This window comes from Podarcis vaucheri (genome assembly GCF_965113315.1).
Source record: "Podarcis vaucheri genome assembly, chromosome: Z".
Lineage (NCBI taxonomy): Eukaryota > Metazoa > Chordata > Lepidosauria > Squamata > Lacertidae > Podarcis > Podarcis vaucheri.
This window is the reverse complement of record NC_138758.1, coordinates 42282098-42295051: the sequence shown is the minus strand read 5'-3', so window position 1 is coordinate 42295051 and position 12954 is coordinate 42282098. Positions and strand designations below refer to the sequence as shown.

The window sequence follows — 12954 nt, the reverse complement described above, 5'->3', positions numbered from 1 at the left end:
GTCAGTGCAGCTAGTATAGCACCAGGTGAATGTGATCCTGCAGTGATGTTTTTTCATGAGTGTTGTGAGTCAGTGGGAGTGAGTTAACCAGCTTGATGCCCGAGTCTCCTGCAATTCTTGGGATCCCGGATCCAACAAGGGTCAAAAATCAAATGGAGGATTCCGCTGTTGAGTTACCCAGGCAAAGTGCACAAGAACCACCTAAGTATGGTCCTTTGTATAACGAAGGAAGTAGCTTTGTGCCGGAGGGCAAATGGGTGGGTCCCCTCCTTCACCTGGCTGGTGGTGAGAAAGACCAAGACAAAGAGTGTGTGTGATCTGAGCCCGAAAAGGCAGAAGCCAGACAGTGAGAGCCATGCTTGAATTCTGTTTAAATCCAGGGCTGTGGCTATGGGAGAAGCAAGACCTTCTTGGGGTGTTAATGCCATGAACCCCTCTATCTTAGGCTCAGGTTGTATATACGTGTAAATAAACCATAGTCTCTGCTGCCCCACATTCTGCAAGGAAACACAAACCTGTCAGGAATGAGCCAGCTCCCAGTGAAGGTTTGCAGCCAACTGCAGAAAGAAGCCAGGAACAGGGAGACTTAGATGTTAGGCAGGGAAGAGCCGGCCGCTGCAGGCTGCTGCTCTTCCTGACCTTGATGGGTGATAAGGCAGTAGCTGAGAGCAGGCTAGAACACGGCCAGAGCTCGCAGGAAGCACATATAGGGGAGAATATATTCAGAGACAGCCTCTCAGACCAGGGAGAGGGTGGAGCTGATCCACTCAGTCCAAAGAGTTGGTGTATGGGAGGGTTACTAGACAGGAAGCAAAACAAGAGACGTGAGAGTGGTAAGTTCAATATCTTCTGTAGATCCCGGAAGAAATCTTCAGAAGGGTCATCTTGAGTAATGATGCTGGAGGCTTTGTTAGAGCCGTCCGGAGTTATCTGTTTGTCTTGGCAATAAATCCACCTTTTTAATTATCTACGCTTACTGTGTTATCAACCTGGGAACCTGGACTTCTGACAGAACCCTGGGTAAGCGCCCGGAACCCCCTGGAGCCTTGCACCCCTCGGAGACTGAGGTGGCAAGAGACAATTTTATGAACCCTCCCCCTTCAATCCCTTCCAGCTCTCAAGGCCAAGAAGCGAGCCAAGACCAAGGGGGAGAGCTTTGAGAGTTACGAGGTTGCCTACATGCGACTGCTGAAGCTGACGGAAAATGGGGACATTGACCTGCTGGTGGAAGAGTTCATTGCGAAGGAGGAGAAGAACTTTGCCTACTTCAGCTATCTCACCGAACTGAACAATGACAATGAGAGGCTGCAGAAAAGGATTGAAGACATCCAGGTCTCCTCTCTGCCCTTCCCCCTCCTACGCCCCTCACTGGTCCCTGGTCCTCTGGCCCAGGCTGGGCTCTGGACTGCTGATCCTGCTGCAAGTGGGCTGTGTTTTGATTGAGCAGTAATAATAATAATAATAATAATAATAATAATAATAATAATAATAATAATATAATAATAATAATTTTTATTTATATCCCGCCCTCCCCAGCCGAAGCTGGGCTCAGGGCGGCTAACAACAATAAAATAGTACAGCATTCTAAAATCATTCGGTCCCAGCTCCTGCCCACCTAGCAGTTCGAAAGCACTCTTAAGTGCAAGTAGATAAATAGGGACCACTTTATAGCGGGAAGGTAAACGGCGTTTCTGTGTGCTGCGCTGGTGCAGGTTCGCCAGAGCAGCTTCATCACGCTGGCCACGTGACCCGGAAGTGTCTCCGGACAGCGCTGGCCCCTGGCCTCTTAAGTGAGATGGGCGCGCAACCCCAGAATCGGTCACAACTGGCCCGTACGGGCAGGGGTACTTTTACCTTTACCTTTACTAAAATCATTTCATTATAAAATTAATTCAACTTAAATTGATGGCAACCATTAGGCTAAAGTTCTGTGAATATTGCCAAAGAAGGGGGTCAGGCTGTGCCCTGGCCAAAGGCCTGGTGGAACAGCTCTGTCTTGCAGGCCCTGCGGAAAGATGTCAAGTCCTAGTCTCTTGTGACAGAGCATTCCACCAGATTGGAGCCACAGCCGAAAAAGCCCTGGCTCTGGTTGAGGCCAGCCTAACCTCCCTGTGGCCAGGGACCTTCAGGATATTTTTATTTGAAGACCGTAAGTTCCTCTGTGGGACATACCAGGAGAGGCAGTCCCGTAGGTACGAGGGTCCTAATCCGTATAGGGCTTTAAAGGTTAAAACCAGCACCTTAAACCTGATCCTGTACCTTAAACCTGATCCTGTACCCCACCGGGAGCCATTGCTCCCGGTGGCTCCTGGATTGAAATAGCTTGGCCACAGCTGTTTATGCCCTGGTAACCACACAGTGCTGCAATGCCCTTGGCATGGTATGGAGGCTCCAGCTGACGCAGAACATGGCAGTCAAACGCCCGCCAGCATGTAACACATTGCTTGGGGGTCTGCCACCGGCTGCCGGTTTGCTACAAGGCCACATTCAAGATGCTGGTACTGCCATCTAAGGCCCTGCGCAGCTCAGAAGCGGGTTGCTTAAGAAATGGCCTCCATCCTTGTACAGTCATACCTCGGGTTACAGGTGCTTCAGGTTGCATTTTTTGGGGTTATGGACATGCTGAAACCCGGAAGTACCGTAACAGGTTACTTCTGGGTTTTGGCGGTCGCGCATATATAATAATAATAATAATAATAATAATAATAATAATAATAATAATTTATTATTTGTACCCCGCCCATCTGGCTGGGTTTCCCCAGCCACTCTGGGCGGCTTCCAACAAAACACTAAAATACAATAACCTATTAAAAATTAAAAGCTTCCCTAAACAGGGCTGCCTTCAGATGTCTTCTGAATGTCAGGTAGTTGTTTATCGCTTTGACATCTGATGGGAGGGCGTTCCACAGGGCGGGTGCCACCACCGAGAAGGCCCTCTGCCTGGTTCCCTGTAGCTTTGCTTCTCGCAGTGAGGGAACCGCCAGAAGGCCCTCGGCACTGGACCTCAGCGTCCGGGCAGAATGATGGGGTTGGAGACGCTAAATTGTGCTTTGTGCATGTGCAGAAGACCAAATCACAACCTGCGCATGCAAAGACACGGCGCTGCGGGTGGCGAACGTGCCTCCCACACAGATCACATTCGCAGCCTGAGCGTTCACTGTACCTCCTAAATCAGTCAAGTACATTTTTGTTCCAGCTGGTTTTCCCAGCAGGATAAATGGGTCTACAAGTCTTCCTGTGAGGGTTTTCTTTTTGCTTTAAGCCAGTGTTTCCCAGACTTGGGTCGCCAGCTGTTTTCGGACTACAACTCCTATCATCCCTAGGAAGCAGGTCAGGGATGATGGGAGTTGTAGTCTTAAAAACACCTGGAGACCTAAATTTGGGAAACACTGTTTTAAACGTCCTTTTTTGTGTGTTTTTAAGTGTTTTTAACTATTTTATGTGTAAATTGCCTTGAGATCGTGGCTTGGGAGGTGATTAAGAAACCAGTTGCAATAATAATAAAATAAAGAATGTGCGTGAGAGAAACATTTCAGGAGCTACAATTGACTCATTGCTGCCACCAGCTGCATGTTGGCCCCTGAAAACTTGCCAATGAAAAAATATGGCCCTTGCAATTTTGGAGGGAACGGTTCCCCACTCTCTGCCTGAGCCCCTTTGTGCCCTTCTGTGTTCTGTAGAATGAAATCAGCAAGCTGAAATCCGAGCACAAGAAGGCAGAAGACATCGTTCACGGCAACATGAAAGAAGTGGAGGTAAGTGGGGCTGACCTAGGGGGTCCCGTCGCTGTGGGGAAAGGCTGCAACGTTTGGGACTTTTGAGTCCCATAGCTCAGAGGCAGCGTGTCCCGGGTTCAATCCCCAGTGACATCTCATGGGAGGGGTTGAGAGGTGCTGTCAGTCAGCACGGACAGTGCCAGATTTACATATAAGCCAAACAAGCTATAGCTTAGGGCCCTACTCTCTTGGGGGCCTGGGACGCAGGTGATGCTGTGGGTTAAACCACAGAGCCTAGGACTTGCCGATCAGAAGATCGGCGGTTCGAATCCCCGCAAGGGGGTGAGTTCCCGTTGCTTGGTCCCTGCTCCTGCCAACCTAGCAGTTCGAAAGCACGTCAAAGTGCAAGTAGATAGATAGGTACTGCTCCGGCGGGAAGGTCAACGGCGTTTCCGTGAGCTGCTCTGGTTCTCCAGAAGCGGCTTAGTCATGTTGGCCACATGACCCGGAAGCTGTACGCCGGCTCCTTCGGCCAATAAAGCAAGATGAGTGCTGCAACCCCAGAGCCAGCCATGACTGGACCTAATGGTCAGGGGTCCCTTTACATTTACCTTTACCGCTGACCGTTAGGTCCAGTCGCGGATGACTCTGGGGTTGCATGCTCATCTCGCTCTATAGGCCGAGGGAGCCGGCGTTTGTCCGCAGACAGCTTCTGGGTCATGTGGCCAGCATGACTAAGCCACTTCTGGAGAACCAGAGCAGCGCATGGAAACGCTGTTTACCTTCCCACCGGAGTGGTACCTATTTATCTACTTGTACTTGACATGCTTTCGAACTGCTAGGTTGGCAGGAGCAGGGACCGAACAATGGGAGCTCAACCTTAAAAGGGAACGGGCATGACTGTTGTGTGTCACATGCCTGTTTACTTCCAGCACAGTCTAGGAACTTCCGTTTGTATATAGCTTTTCTATTGCCACTGTTTTGCTGGACACGAAGGAAAGCAGACATGTTTTTTCCTTTGTTCCTGCTGCTGAATAAAATGCTGTAATATACTGCTTACACATGGCTCTGTCCGCCTCTTCTGCTGTGAGAAGATTTACACACTCTGCTGATAGAGCGTGCACGGGTCTCTAAAAGTATCTGAGGCTCGTGTCGCTGATTGATGCTGTTCCAAGGGAGACCGGTGATCGTCCAGCTGCCGGCCAGTGGCTGGAGCCAGCTGGGGGCCTGCCTAATGCCCCTGTCTCCCTGGCAGTATCCCAATAGCTCTGATGTTATGTACGGAGTTGAATAGGATCTAAAAGGCAGCAGTCTGATTGGTCCTAGAACAATAGCATCCAGAATGCAGCAGTCTGATTGGTCCACAGCAGCCACCCAATCCAGCTCCAGGTGGAAGTGAATCCACAACCTGATTGGCCAACAGGTGAATCCCGGAATTAGCCAATCACGTGGGGCCCATTGTGTAAATAATGTATATAAAGCAGACATTCTGGGGGAACTTCCATTCCTCCTCACCGCTATTAGCTGAATAAAGAGCATGAAATCCACTCTTGACTCCGAGTATATTTCACCTGACCACCTCTCCTTTGGCCCGCAGGATAAGCTGCAGAAGACCACAGAAGAAGCCAACCTGTACGAGTACAAGCTGAAAGAGAACAGAAAGATCCTGGACCAGCTGAAGCAGGCGGTGGACTTCCTGTTCAAGGAAACGGGCTGCGATGCCACCCAGATCAGGGAGCACCTGGGCGAGACGGGGGAGATCACAGATCAGAACCTGATGCAGTATTTCAGTGAGTGATGGGGCCCTGTTGTTGTTGTTGTTGTGTTGTTGTTTAGTCGTTTAGTCATGTCCGACTCTTTGTGACCCCCTGGACCAGAGTACGCCAGGCACTCCTGTCTTCCACTGCCTCCCGCAATTTGGTCAAACTCATGCTGGTAGCTTTGAGAACACTGTCCCACCACCTCGTCCTCTGTCGTCCCCTTTTCCTTGTGCTCTCCATCTTTCCCAACATCAGGGTCTTTTCCAGGGAGTCTTCTCTTCTCATGAGGTGAGTATTGGAGCCTCAGCTTCAGGATCTGTCCTTCCAGTGAGCACTCAGGGCTGATTTCCTTCAGAATGGAGAGGTTTGATCTTCTTGCAGTCCATGGGATTCTCAAGAGTCTCCTCCTGCACCATAATTCAAAAGCATCAATTCTTCGGCGTTCAGTCTTCTTTATGGTCCAGCTCTCACTTCCATACATCGCTACTGGGAAAACCATAGCTTTAACTATGCAGACCTTTGTTGGAAAAGTGATGTCTCTGCTTATTAAGATGCTGTCTAGATTTGTCATTTGTCATTCTCCCAAGAAGCAGGCGTCTTCTAATTTTGCGGCTGCTGTCACCATCTGTAGTGATCATGGAGCCCAAGAAAGTAAAATTTCTCACTGCCTCCATTTCTTCCCCTTCTATTTGCCAGGAAGTGATGGGCCCAGTGGCCATGATCTTCATTTTTTTGATGTGGAGCTTCAGACCATATTTAGACTATATCCAGACCATATCCAGACGGCGCCCTAGACCAGGCCCATCTCTTGGGTTGCTTCTGCAATGGACCCAGATGCACACCAGACACCAAAAAGCATCACGGGGCTGGCAACACCTCTGCAGGGTTTCAGGCACAGGATCTTTCCCTGGAGATGCCACTAGGATTTGAACCTGGGACCGTCTGTCTGCAAGGGAGGCACTCTGCCACTGAGCTATGGCCATATCCCTGCAAATCTCCATTGGGCAAGAACAACCCACATTGCTGGAATCCATTGCCCAGTAGCTCCAGCAGGCAGCATGGTTGGTTGCTAGAAATGATGGGAGTTTTAGTCTAGCAAGATGTTTGATGCTCTCTGCCTTCTTGGGGAGCAAGGAGCTCTCTGCATTCTGTTTCTGGAGGGCCCAGGACGCTCTTGCAAGATCTTGCAGGGCTGTTGGGAATAATAATAATAATAATAATAATAATAATAATAATAATAATAATAATAATAATAATAAATTTTATTTATATCCCGCCCTCCCCAGCCAAAGTCGGGCTCAGGGTGGCTAACAACAATCAAATAATCAAACAATCAAATAATCTAACATTCTAAAACATTTCATTATAACAATTAATTAAAATCAAATTAATGGCAACCGTTAAGCAAAGTTCTGTGCAGGTTGCCAGAGGAGGGAGTCAGGCTGGGCCCTGACCAAAGGCCTGGTGGAACAACTCTGTCTTGCAGGCCTTGCGGAAAGATGTCAGGTCCCGCAGGGCCCTAGTCTCTTGTGACAGAGTGTTCCACCAGATTGGAGCTGCAGCCGAGAAGGCCCTGGCTCTAGTTGAGGCCAGCCTGACCTCTCTGAGGCCTGGGACCTTCAGGATGTTTTTACTTGCAGACGGTAGGTTCCTCTGTGGGGCATACCAGGAGAGGCGGTCCCATAGGTACGAGGGTCCTAGGCCGTATAGGGCTTTAAAGGTTAAAACCAGCACCTTAAACCTGATCCTGTACTCCACCAGGAGCCAGTGCAGTTGGTATAGTACCGGATGAATGCGATCTCGCAGCGAAGACCCCATAAGGAGTCTCGCCGCGGCATTCTGCACCCGCTGGAGTTTCGGGTCAGTCTCAAGGGCAGCCCCACGTAGAGCGAGTTACAATAATCCAGTCTGGAGGTGACCATCGCGTGGATCACAGTGGCTAGGTCAGGGCGAGAGAGATAAGGGGCCAACTGCTTAGCTTGGCGGAGATGAAAAAATGCCGCCTTTGTTATAGTTGTAATCTGCGCCTCCATAGAGAGGGAGGTATCGAAGATTACACCCAAACTCTTAACGGACGGTGCTCGCACTAATTGCACCTCCGCAAGAGATGGGAGTTGCCCCCCCAATCCCATATCGTCCCGTCCCAGCCAGAGGACCTCTGTCTTCGAAGGATTTAACTTCAACCGGCTTCCACGTAACCATCCAGCCACAGCTTCCAAACATCTGGTCAGTGTGTCTGGGGCCAAGTCAGGATGGCCATCCATCAACAGATAGAGTTGGGTGTCATCGGCATACTGATGGCAACCCAGCCCAAAACTCCGGACAAGCTGGGCGAGGGGGCGCATAAAGATGTAAAAAAGCATCGGGGAGAGAATCGCACCCTGAGGCACTCCACACACCAAGGAGTGGCGCGATGACAATTCCCCCCCAAGCACCACCCTCTGTCCCCGACCAGAGAGAAACGAGCGCAGCCATTGAAGGACTGTGCCCTGGATCCCCACGTCGGCAAGGCGGTGTCCAGGAGTTCGTGATCGACCATGTCGAAGGCTGCTGACAGGTCTAGAAGAATCAGCAGCCCCAACCCACCTCGATCCAGCTGCCTGCGGAGATCATCTGTTAGGGCGACCAGAGCCGTCTTGGTCCCATGACCAGCGCAGAAGCCGGACTGGAATGGATCCAGAGCCGATGTTTCATCCAGAAACCTACCAAGCTGTTCAGCAACCGCTCTCTCAATCACCTTACCCAGGAATGGAAGATTCGAAACCGGGCGGTAATTGGATAGATCTAAGGGATCTAATGATGTTTTCTTTAAGAGCGGGCGCACCCCTGCCTCCTTCAATTCCCCTGGAAATATCCCGGTGCCAAGGGACAAATTGATGATATCCCCCAGGGGGGCCCACACCTCGTCTGGACACGCTCTAATCAGCCAAGACGGGCACGGGTCAAGAGGACAGGTGGTGGGCTTTCCAGCTCGGAGGAGTCTGTCCACATCGGCTGGGGATATCCGATCAAAGTGGTCCAATACTGGACCCGAGGACAGTCGAGGGGCCTCCAGTTCCTTTATTGTATCCAAATTGGCAGGGAGGTCATGGCGGAGCAACAGGACCTTCTCCGCAAAAAAGCTCGCAAATGCCTCACAGCTGTGTGTCAGATTGTTATTTAAATTTGGCTGTCCTTCAAGGGACGTTAAAGACCTAATTATACTAAATAATTGTGCCAGGCAAGAGCTAGCGGATGCAATGGAGGCCAAGAAGTAAGACTTCTTAGCGGCCTTCACTGCCATCTCATAGGTTTTCATAAAAGCCCTATAAGATGTTTTTGAGGCTCCGTCTCGGGCACCCCGCCATACTCGCTCTAGCCATCTGAGGTCCCGCTTCATTTTCTGAAGCTCCTCAGTAAACCAGGGAGCCCGGTTTCTGCGGGGTCGCAGAGGGTGCTTAGGTGCGATCTCATCTATGGCTGCCAGGAGCTGGATATTCCAGCCCTCAACAAGCTCAGTCAATGAGTCGCCAGGGGGAGCAAGGTCCCGCAAGGCTTGACGGAATCTATCAGGGTCCATCAGCCTCTGCGGGCGAGCCCAAATCGGCTTCCCACCTAAGCAGGGTGGGGGTGGAAAATCAATCCTGGCTTTCAGAGCGTAGTGATCAGACCATGGCACCTTAATTGAAGGAGACATGATCACATCTATACCTACGCCAAAGGTCAAATCCAGCGTGTGGCCTGCTTGATGTGTGGGGCCTGAAACAAACTGGGAGAGCCCTAGTGTCACCATGGAAGACACCAGGTCCAGAGCCTGTGAGGAGGGAGTGGCATCAGCATGGATGTTGAAGTCCCCCAATACCAATAGGTTAGGGAACTCCAAGGCCCAGCCGGCCACCGCCTCCGCCCTGACAGGGTGGCTGCTGGTGCGCTAGGTGGCCGGTACACCAGCCAGACAGCCAAGCTCACCACAGAGCCCCACACTAGGCCAACACATTCAATGCCGGGGATCGATGGCGATGGTAGAGCCCTGAAAGAACAATCTTCCCGGATTAATAATGCCACCCCTCCCCCCCGGCCCACAGTCCGCGACTGGTGGAGGACGGAGAAACCCGGGGGCACCATTTCTCATAAGGTAACTGTTGCCCCTTCGCGTACCCAGGTCTCCGTCACACAAGCCAGGTCAACCCCCTGCGAGGTAAAGAAATCTCGCAGAGTGGCGGTTTTGTTGCCTATAGACCTGGCATTGCACAGCACCAGTGACGGAGGTGAGTAATCCTTGCTCACCCTACCCTCGTCCCTCGGGATGGGGTGCAGATTGGAAGGGGTACGAGCGTATCCATATCTCGATCCCCTTCGCCTATACCATCTGCCCCCACCACCATACCTCCCTTGCCCCTCCACGGTAGCAATCCCAAGCCTCATACAAGCCTCCATTTAAAAAATAGAAAAATAAAACAAACCAAAAACAATTATACCTAAACAAAACCAATCCCCACCCCAAACCACAATAAAACGGAACAAAATAAAAATACATAAAAACCACTGTTCACGGTGGTACAACAAAGTAAAAAGTAAAAACACCTTTAAAACACTTTAAAATATATAAAAACATTCTTAACATTTGCTGCAGGAGCACCAGTGTCCTTAAAGCTGTGGCGAAGGTGAGTCTGGGCCCCGCCCCCTAGGCCAGGTGGAGTTAGCCTGAGGAGGGAGCGGCCTTCCCCAACACTCACGGTGCAGCAGCAGCAGCAGCAGCGATGTCCCAGTGCCTCAATGAGGCCTCTTAAAGCTGTGGCGAAGGTGAGTCAGTCTGGGCCCCGCCCCCTAGGCCAGGTGGAGTTAGCCTGAGGAGGGAGCGGCCTTCCCCAACACTCACGGTGCAGCAGCAGCGATGTCCCAGTGCCTCAATGAGGCCTCTTAAAGCTGTGGCGAAGGTGAGTCTGGGCCCCACCCCCTAGGCCAGGTGGAGCTAGCCTGAGGAGGGAGCGGCCTTCCCCAGCACTCACGGTGCAGCAGCAGCAGCGATGTCCCAGTGCCTCAATGAGGCCTCTTAAAGCTGTGGCGAAGGTGAGTCAGTCTGGGCCCCGCCCCCTAGGCCAGGTGGAGTTAGCCTGAGGAGGGAGCGGCCTTCCCCAACACTCACGGTGCAGCAGCAGCGATGTCCCAGTGCCTCAATGAGGCCTCTTAAAGCTGTGGCGAAGGTGAGTCAGTCTGGGCCCCGCCCCCTAGGCCAGGTGGAGTTAGCCTGAGGAGGGAGCGGCCTTCCCCAACACTCACAGTGCAGCAGCAGCGATGTCCCAGTGCCTCAATGAGGCCTCTTAAAGCTGTGGCGAAGGTGAGTCTGGGCCCCGCCCCCTAGGCCAGGTGGAGCTAGCCTGAGGAGGGAGCGGCCTTCCCCAACACTCACGGTGCAGCAGCAGCGATGTCCCAGTGCCTCAATGAGGCCTCTTAAAGCTGTGGCGAAGGTGAGTCTGGGCCCCACCCCCTAGGCCAGGTGGAGCTAGCTTGAGGAGGGAGCGGCCTTCCCCAGCACTCACGGTGCAGCAGCAGCAGCGATGTCCCAGTGCCTCAATGAGGCCTCTTAAAGCTGTGGCGAAGGTGAGTCAGTCTGGGCCCCGCCCCCTAGGCCAGGTGGAGTTAGCCTGAGGAGGGAGCGGCCTTCCCCAACACTCACGGTGCAGCAGCAGCGATGTCCCAGTGCCTCAATGAGGCCTCTTAAAGCTGTGGCGAAGGTGAGTCAGTCTGGGCCCCGCCCCCTAGGCCAGGTGGAGTTAGCCTGAGGAGGGAGCGGCCTTCCCCAACACTCACAGTGCAGCAGCAGTGATGTCCCAGTGCCTCAATGAGGCCTCTTAAAGCTGTGGCGAAGGTGAGTCTGGGCCCCGCCCCCTAGGCCAGGTGGAGCTAGCCTGAGGAGGGAGCGGCCTTCCCCAACACTCACGGTGCAGCAGCAGCAGCAGCGATGTCCCAGTGCCTCAATGAGGCCTCTTAAAGCTGTGGCGAAGGTGAGTCTGGGCCCCACCCCCTAGGCCAGGTGGAGTTAGCCTGAGGAGGGAGCGGCCTTCCCCAACACTCACGGTGCAGCAGCAGCAGCAGCGATGTCCCAGTGCCTCAGGGCATCAGTTGAAGAAGGAGCAAAAAGGGTTTTCTTGTGTCTGTGTGTTTCTTGGAGGCTGATTAGCTGTTTTCCCTGTGTAAAGGTCAGAGGGGGCAGGGTTTCTGTTGAGGCAGGGGATTAGCTGTGGGAGGAGCTTATCAGAGTTTGTAGGGCAGCGGCGCACGCCTAGCGGCGCGCGCAGTTAGATCCATCTTTTAGATTTAGGGGAGCTAGTCTCAAACGTTTGTTGAGGGAGATCTAGGTGTTTTTTTGTGTGAGGGAAGTTATTTGTCCTGTCTTCAAGCTTTTTATGATGGAGGACCTCTGTAGCCAACCCCAACGACACGATCTCAAGATGGAAGGGGAGGGAACAGCTGCAGTCGCCTGCGATTCCTGCGCAATGTTTGCCATCTTGCCAAAGGTTGCAGGCACCTTTACCTGCAGCAATTGCATGTTGATTGCCCTCTTAAAAGACAAAGTCCAGCAACTGGAGGAACGTGTAGCTACGCTCCGAAGAATTAGAGAGCTGGAGCTCTTCTTGGAAGCAACAGAGCACACCGTCTCCACCAAGGAGGAGACAGGGGACTCCCCTGAGAAGGAGTCTAGTTCACCAACACAGGAGCCAGATATATGGAGAAACGTGACTCAAAGAAGTAGGAGGCCCAGCGTTCACTCTGATTGCTTAGAAATACACAATCGCTTTGAGGTCCTCTCCCCTAGCATGGAAGACGAAGAGCAGACTCCATTTGAGGATCTCTCCCTCATTACAGTCGATCAGGTATATGAAGACGAGCAGCAAAGTCAGTCCTCAGGGAATGTGCAGGCGACCTTGGAACGGACAGCTCACGGAAGAACCCCGACCAAACCCAAGAGGAGGCGTGTAGTGGTGATAGGGGATTCCCTACTGAGGGGAACAGAAGCAGTGATCTGTGGGCCTGACAAGACGTCTCGGGAAGTGTGCTGTCTCCCCGGGGCTAAGATCCAAGATGTAACTGAACGACTGCAAGGAATCATAAAACCCACTGACAAATACCCCTTCCTCTTGGTTCATGTGGGAACCAACGACACTGCAAGCAATAGCCTCCAGAAGATCAAAAGAGACTACGAGGCTCTCGGCAGGAAATTGAAGCAACTAAATGCACAAATTGTCATCTCATCTGTCCTCCCAGTTGAACGGCGTGGCCCAGGGAGAGAGGGGAAAATAGTGGAAGTGAACAGCTGGCTTCGCAAATGGTGTAAACAGGAACGGTTTGGATTCTTAGATCATGGACTGCAGTTTCTTGAAGATGGACTTCTGGCAAGTGATGGGCTGCATCTCACAACGGTTGGGAGGAATGTTTTTGCAAAAAATCTCAGAAACCTCATCAGGAGGGCTTTAAACTGACTAATGTGGGGGAGGGAG

General features: G+C 52.0%; 1 protein-coding gene and 2 long non-coding RNA genes across 3 annotated transcripts in view; all 3 read left to right on the top strand.

The window, feature by feature from the left end:
- The window catches only part of LOC309524425, a 275240-nt gene that overhangs the window by 147541 nt on the left and 114745 nt on the right, over positions 1–12954 (top strand). The gene's annotated exons all lie outside the window — the stretch shown is intronic.
- LOC309524344 (coiled-coil domain-containing protein 63-like) overlaps positions 1–12954 on the top strand; it is a 32273-nt gene that overhangs the window by 10774 nt on the left and 8545 nt on the right. Inside the window, exons 8-10 of the mRNA XM_082208933.1 lie at positions 1115–1332; positions 3681–3755; positions 5314–5506. Of these exons, the coding sequence (XP_082065059.1) occupies positions 1115–1332; positions 3681–3755; positions 5314–5506 (486 nt within the window). The remainder of the gene's footprint in view (positions 1–1114; positions 1333–3680; positions 3756–5313; positions 5507–12954) is intronic.
- Positions 9387–11540, top strand: LOC309524417. Its single transcript, XR_014215903.1, has 4 exons — positions 9387–10148; positions 10292–10952; positions 11090–11190; positions 11325–11540. It is a non-coding gene; the product is annotated as an uncharacterized lncRNA (long non-coding RNA).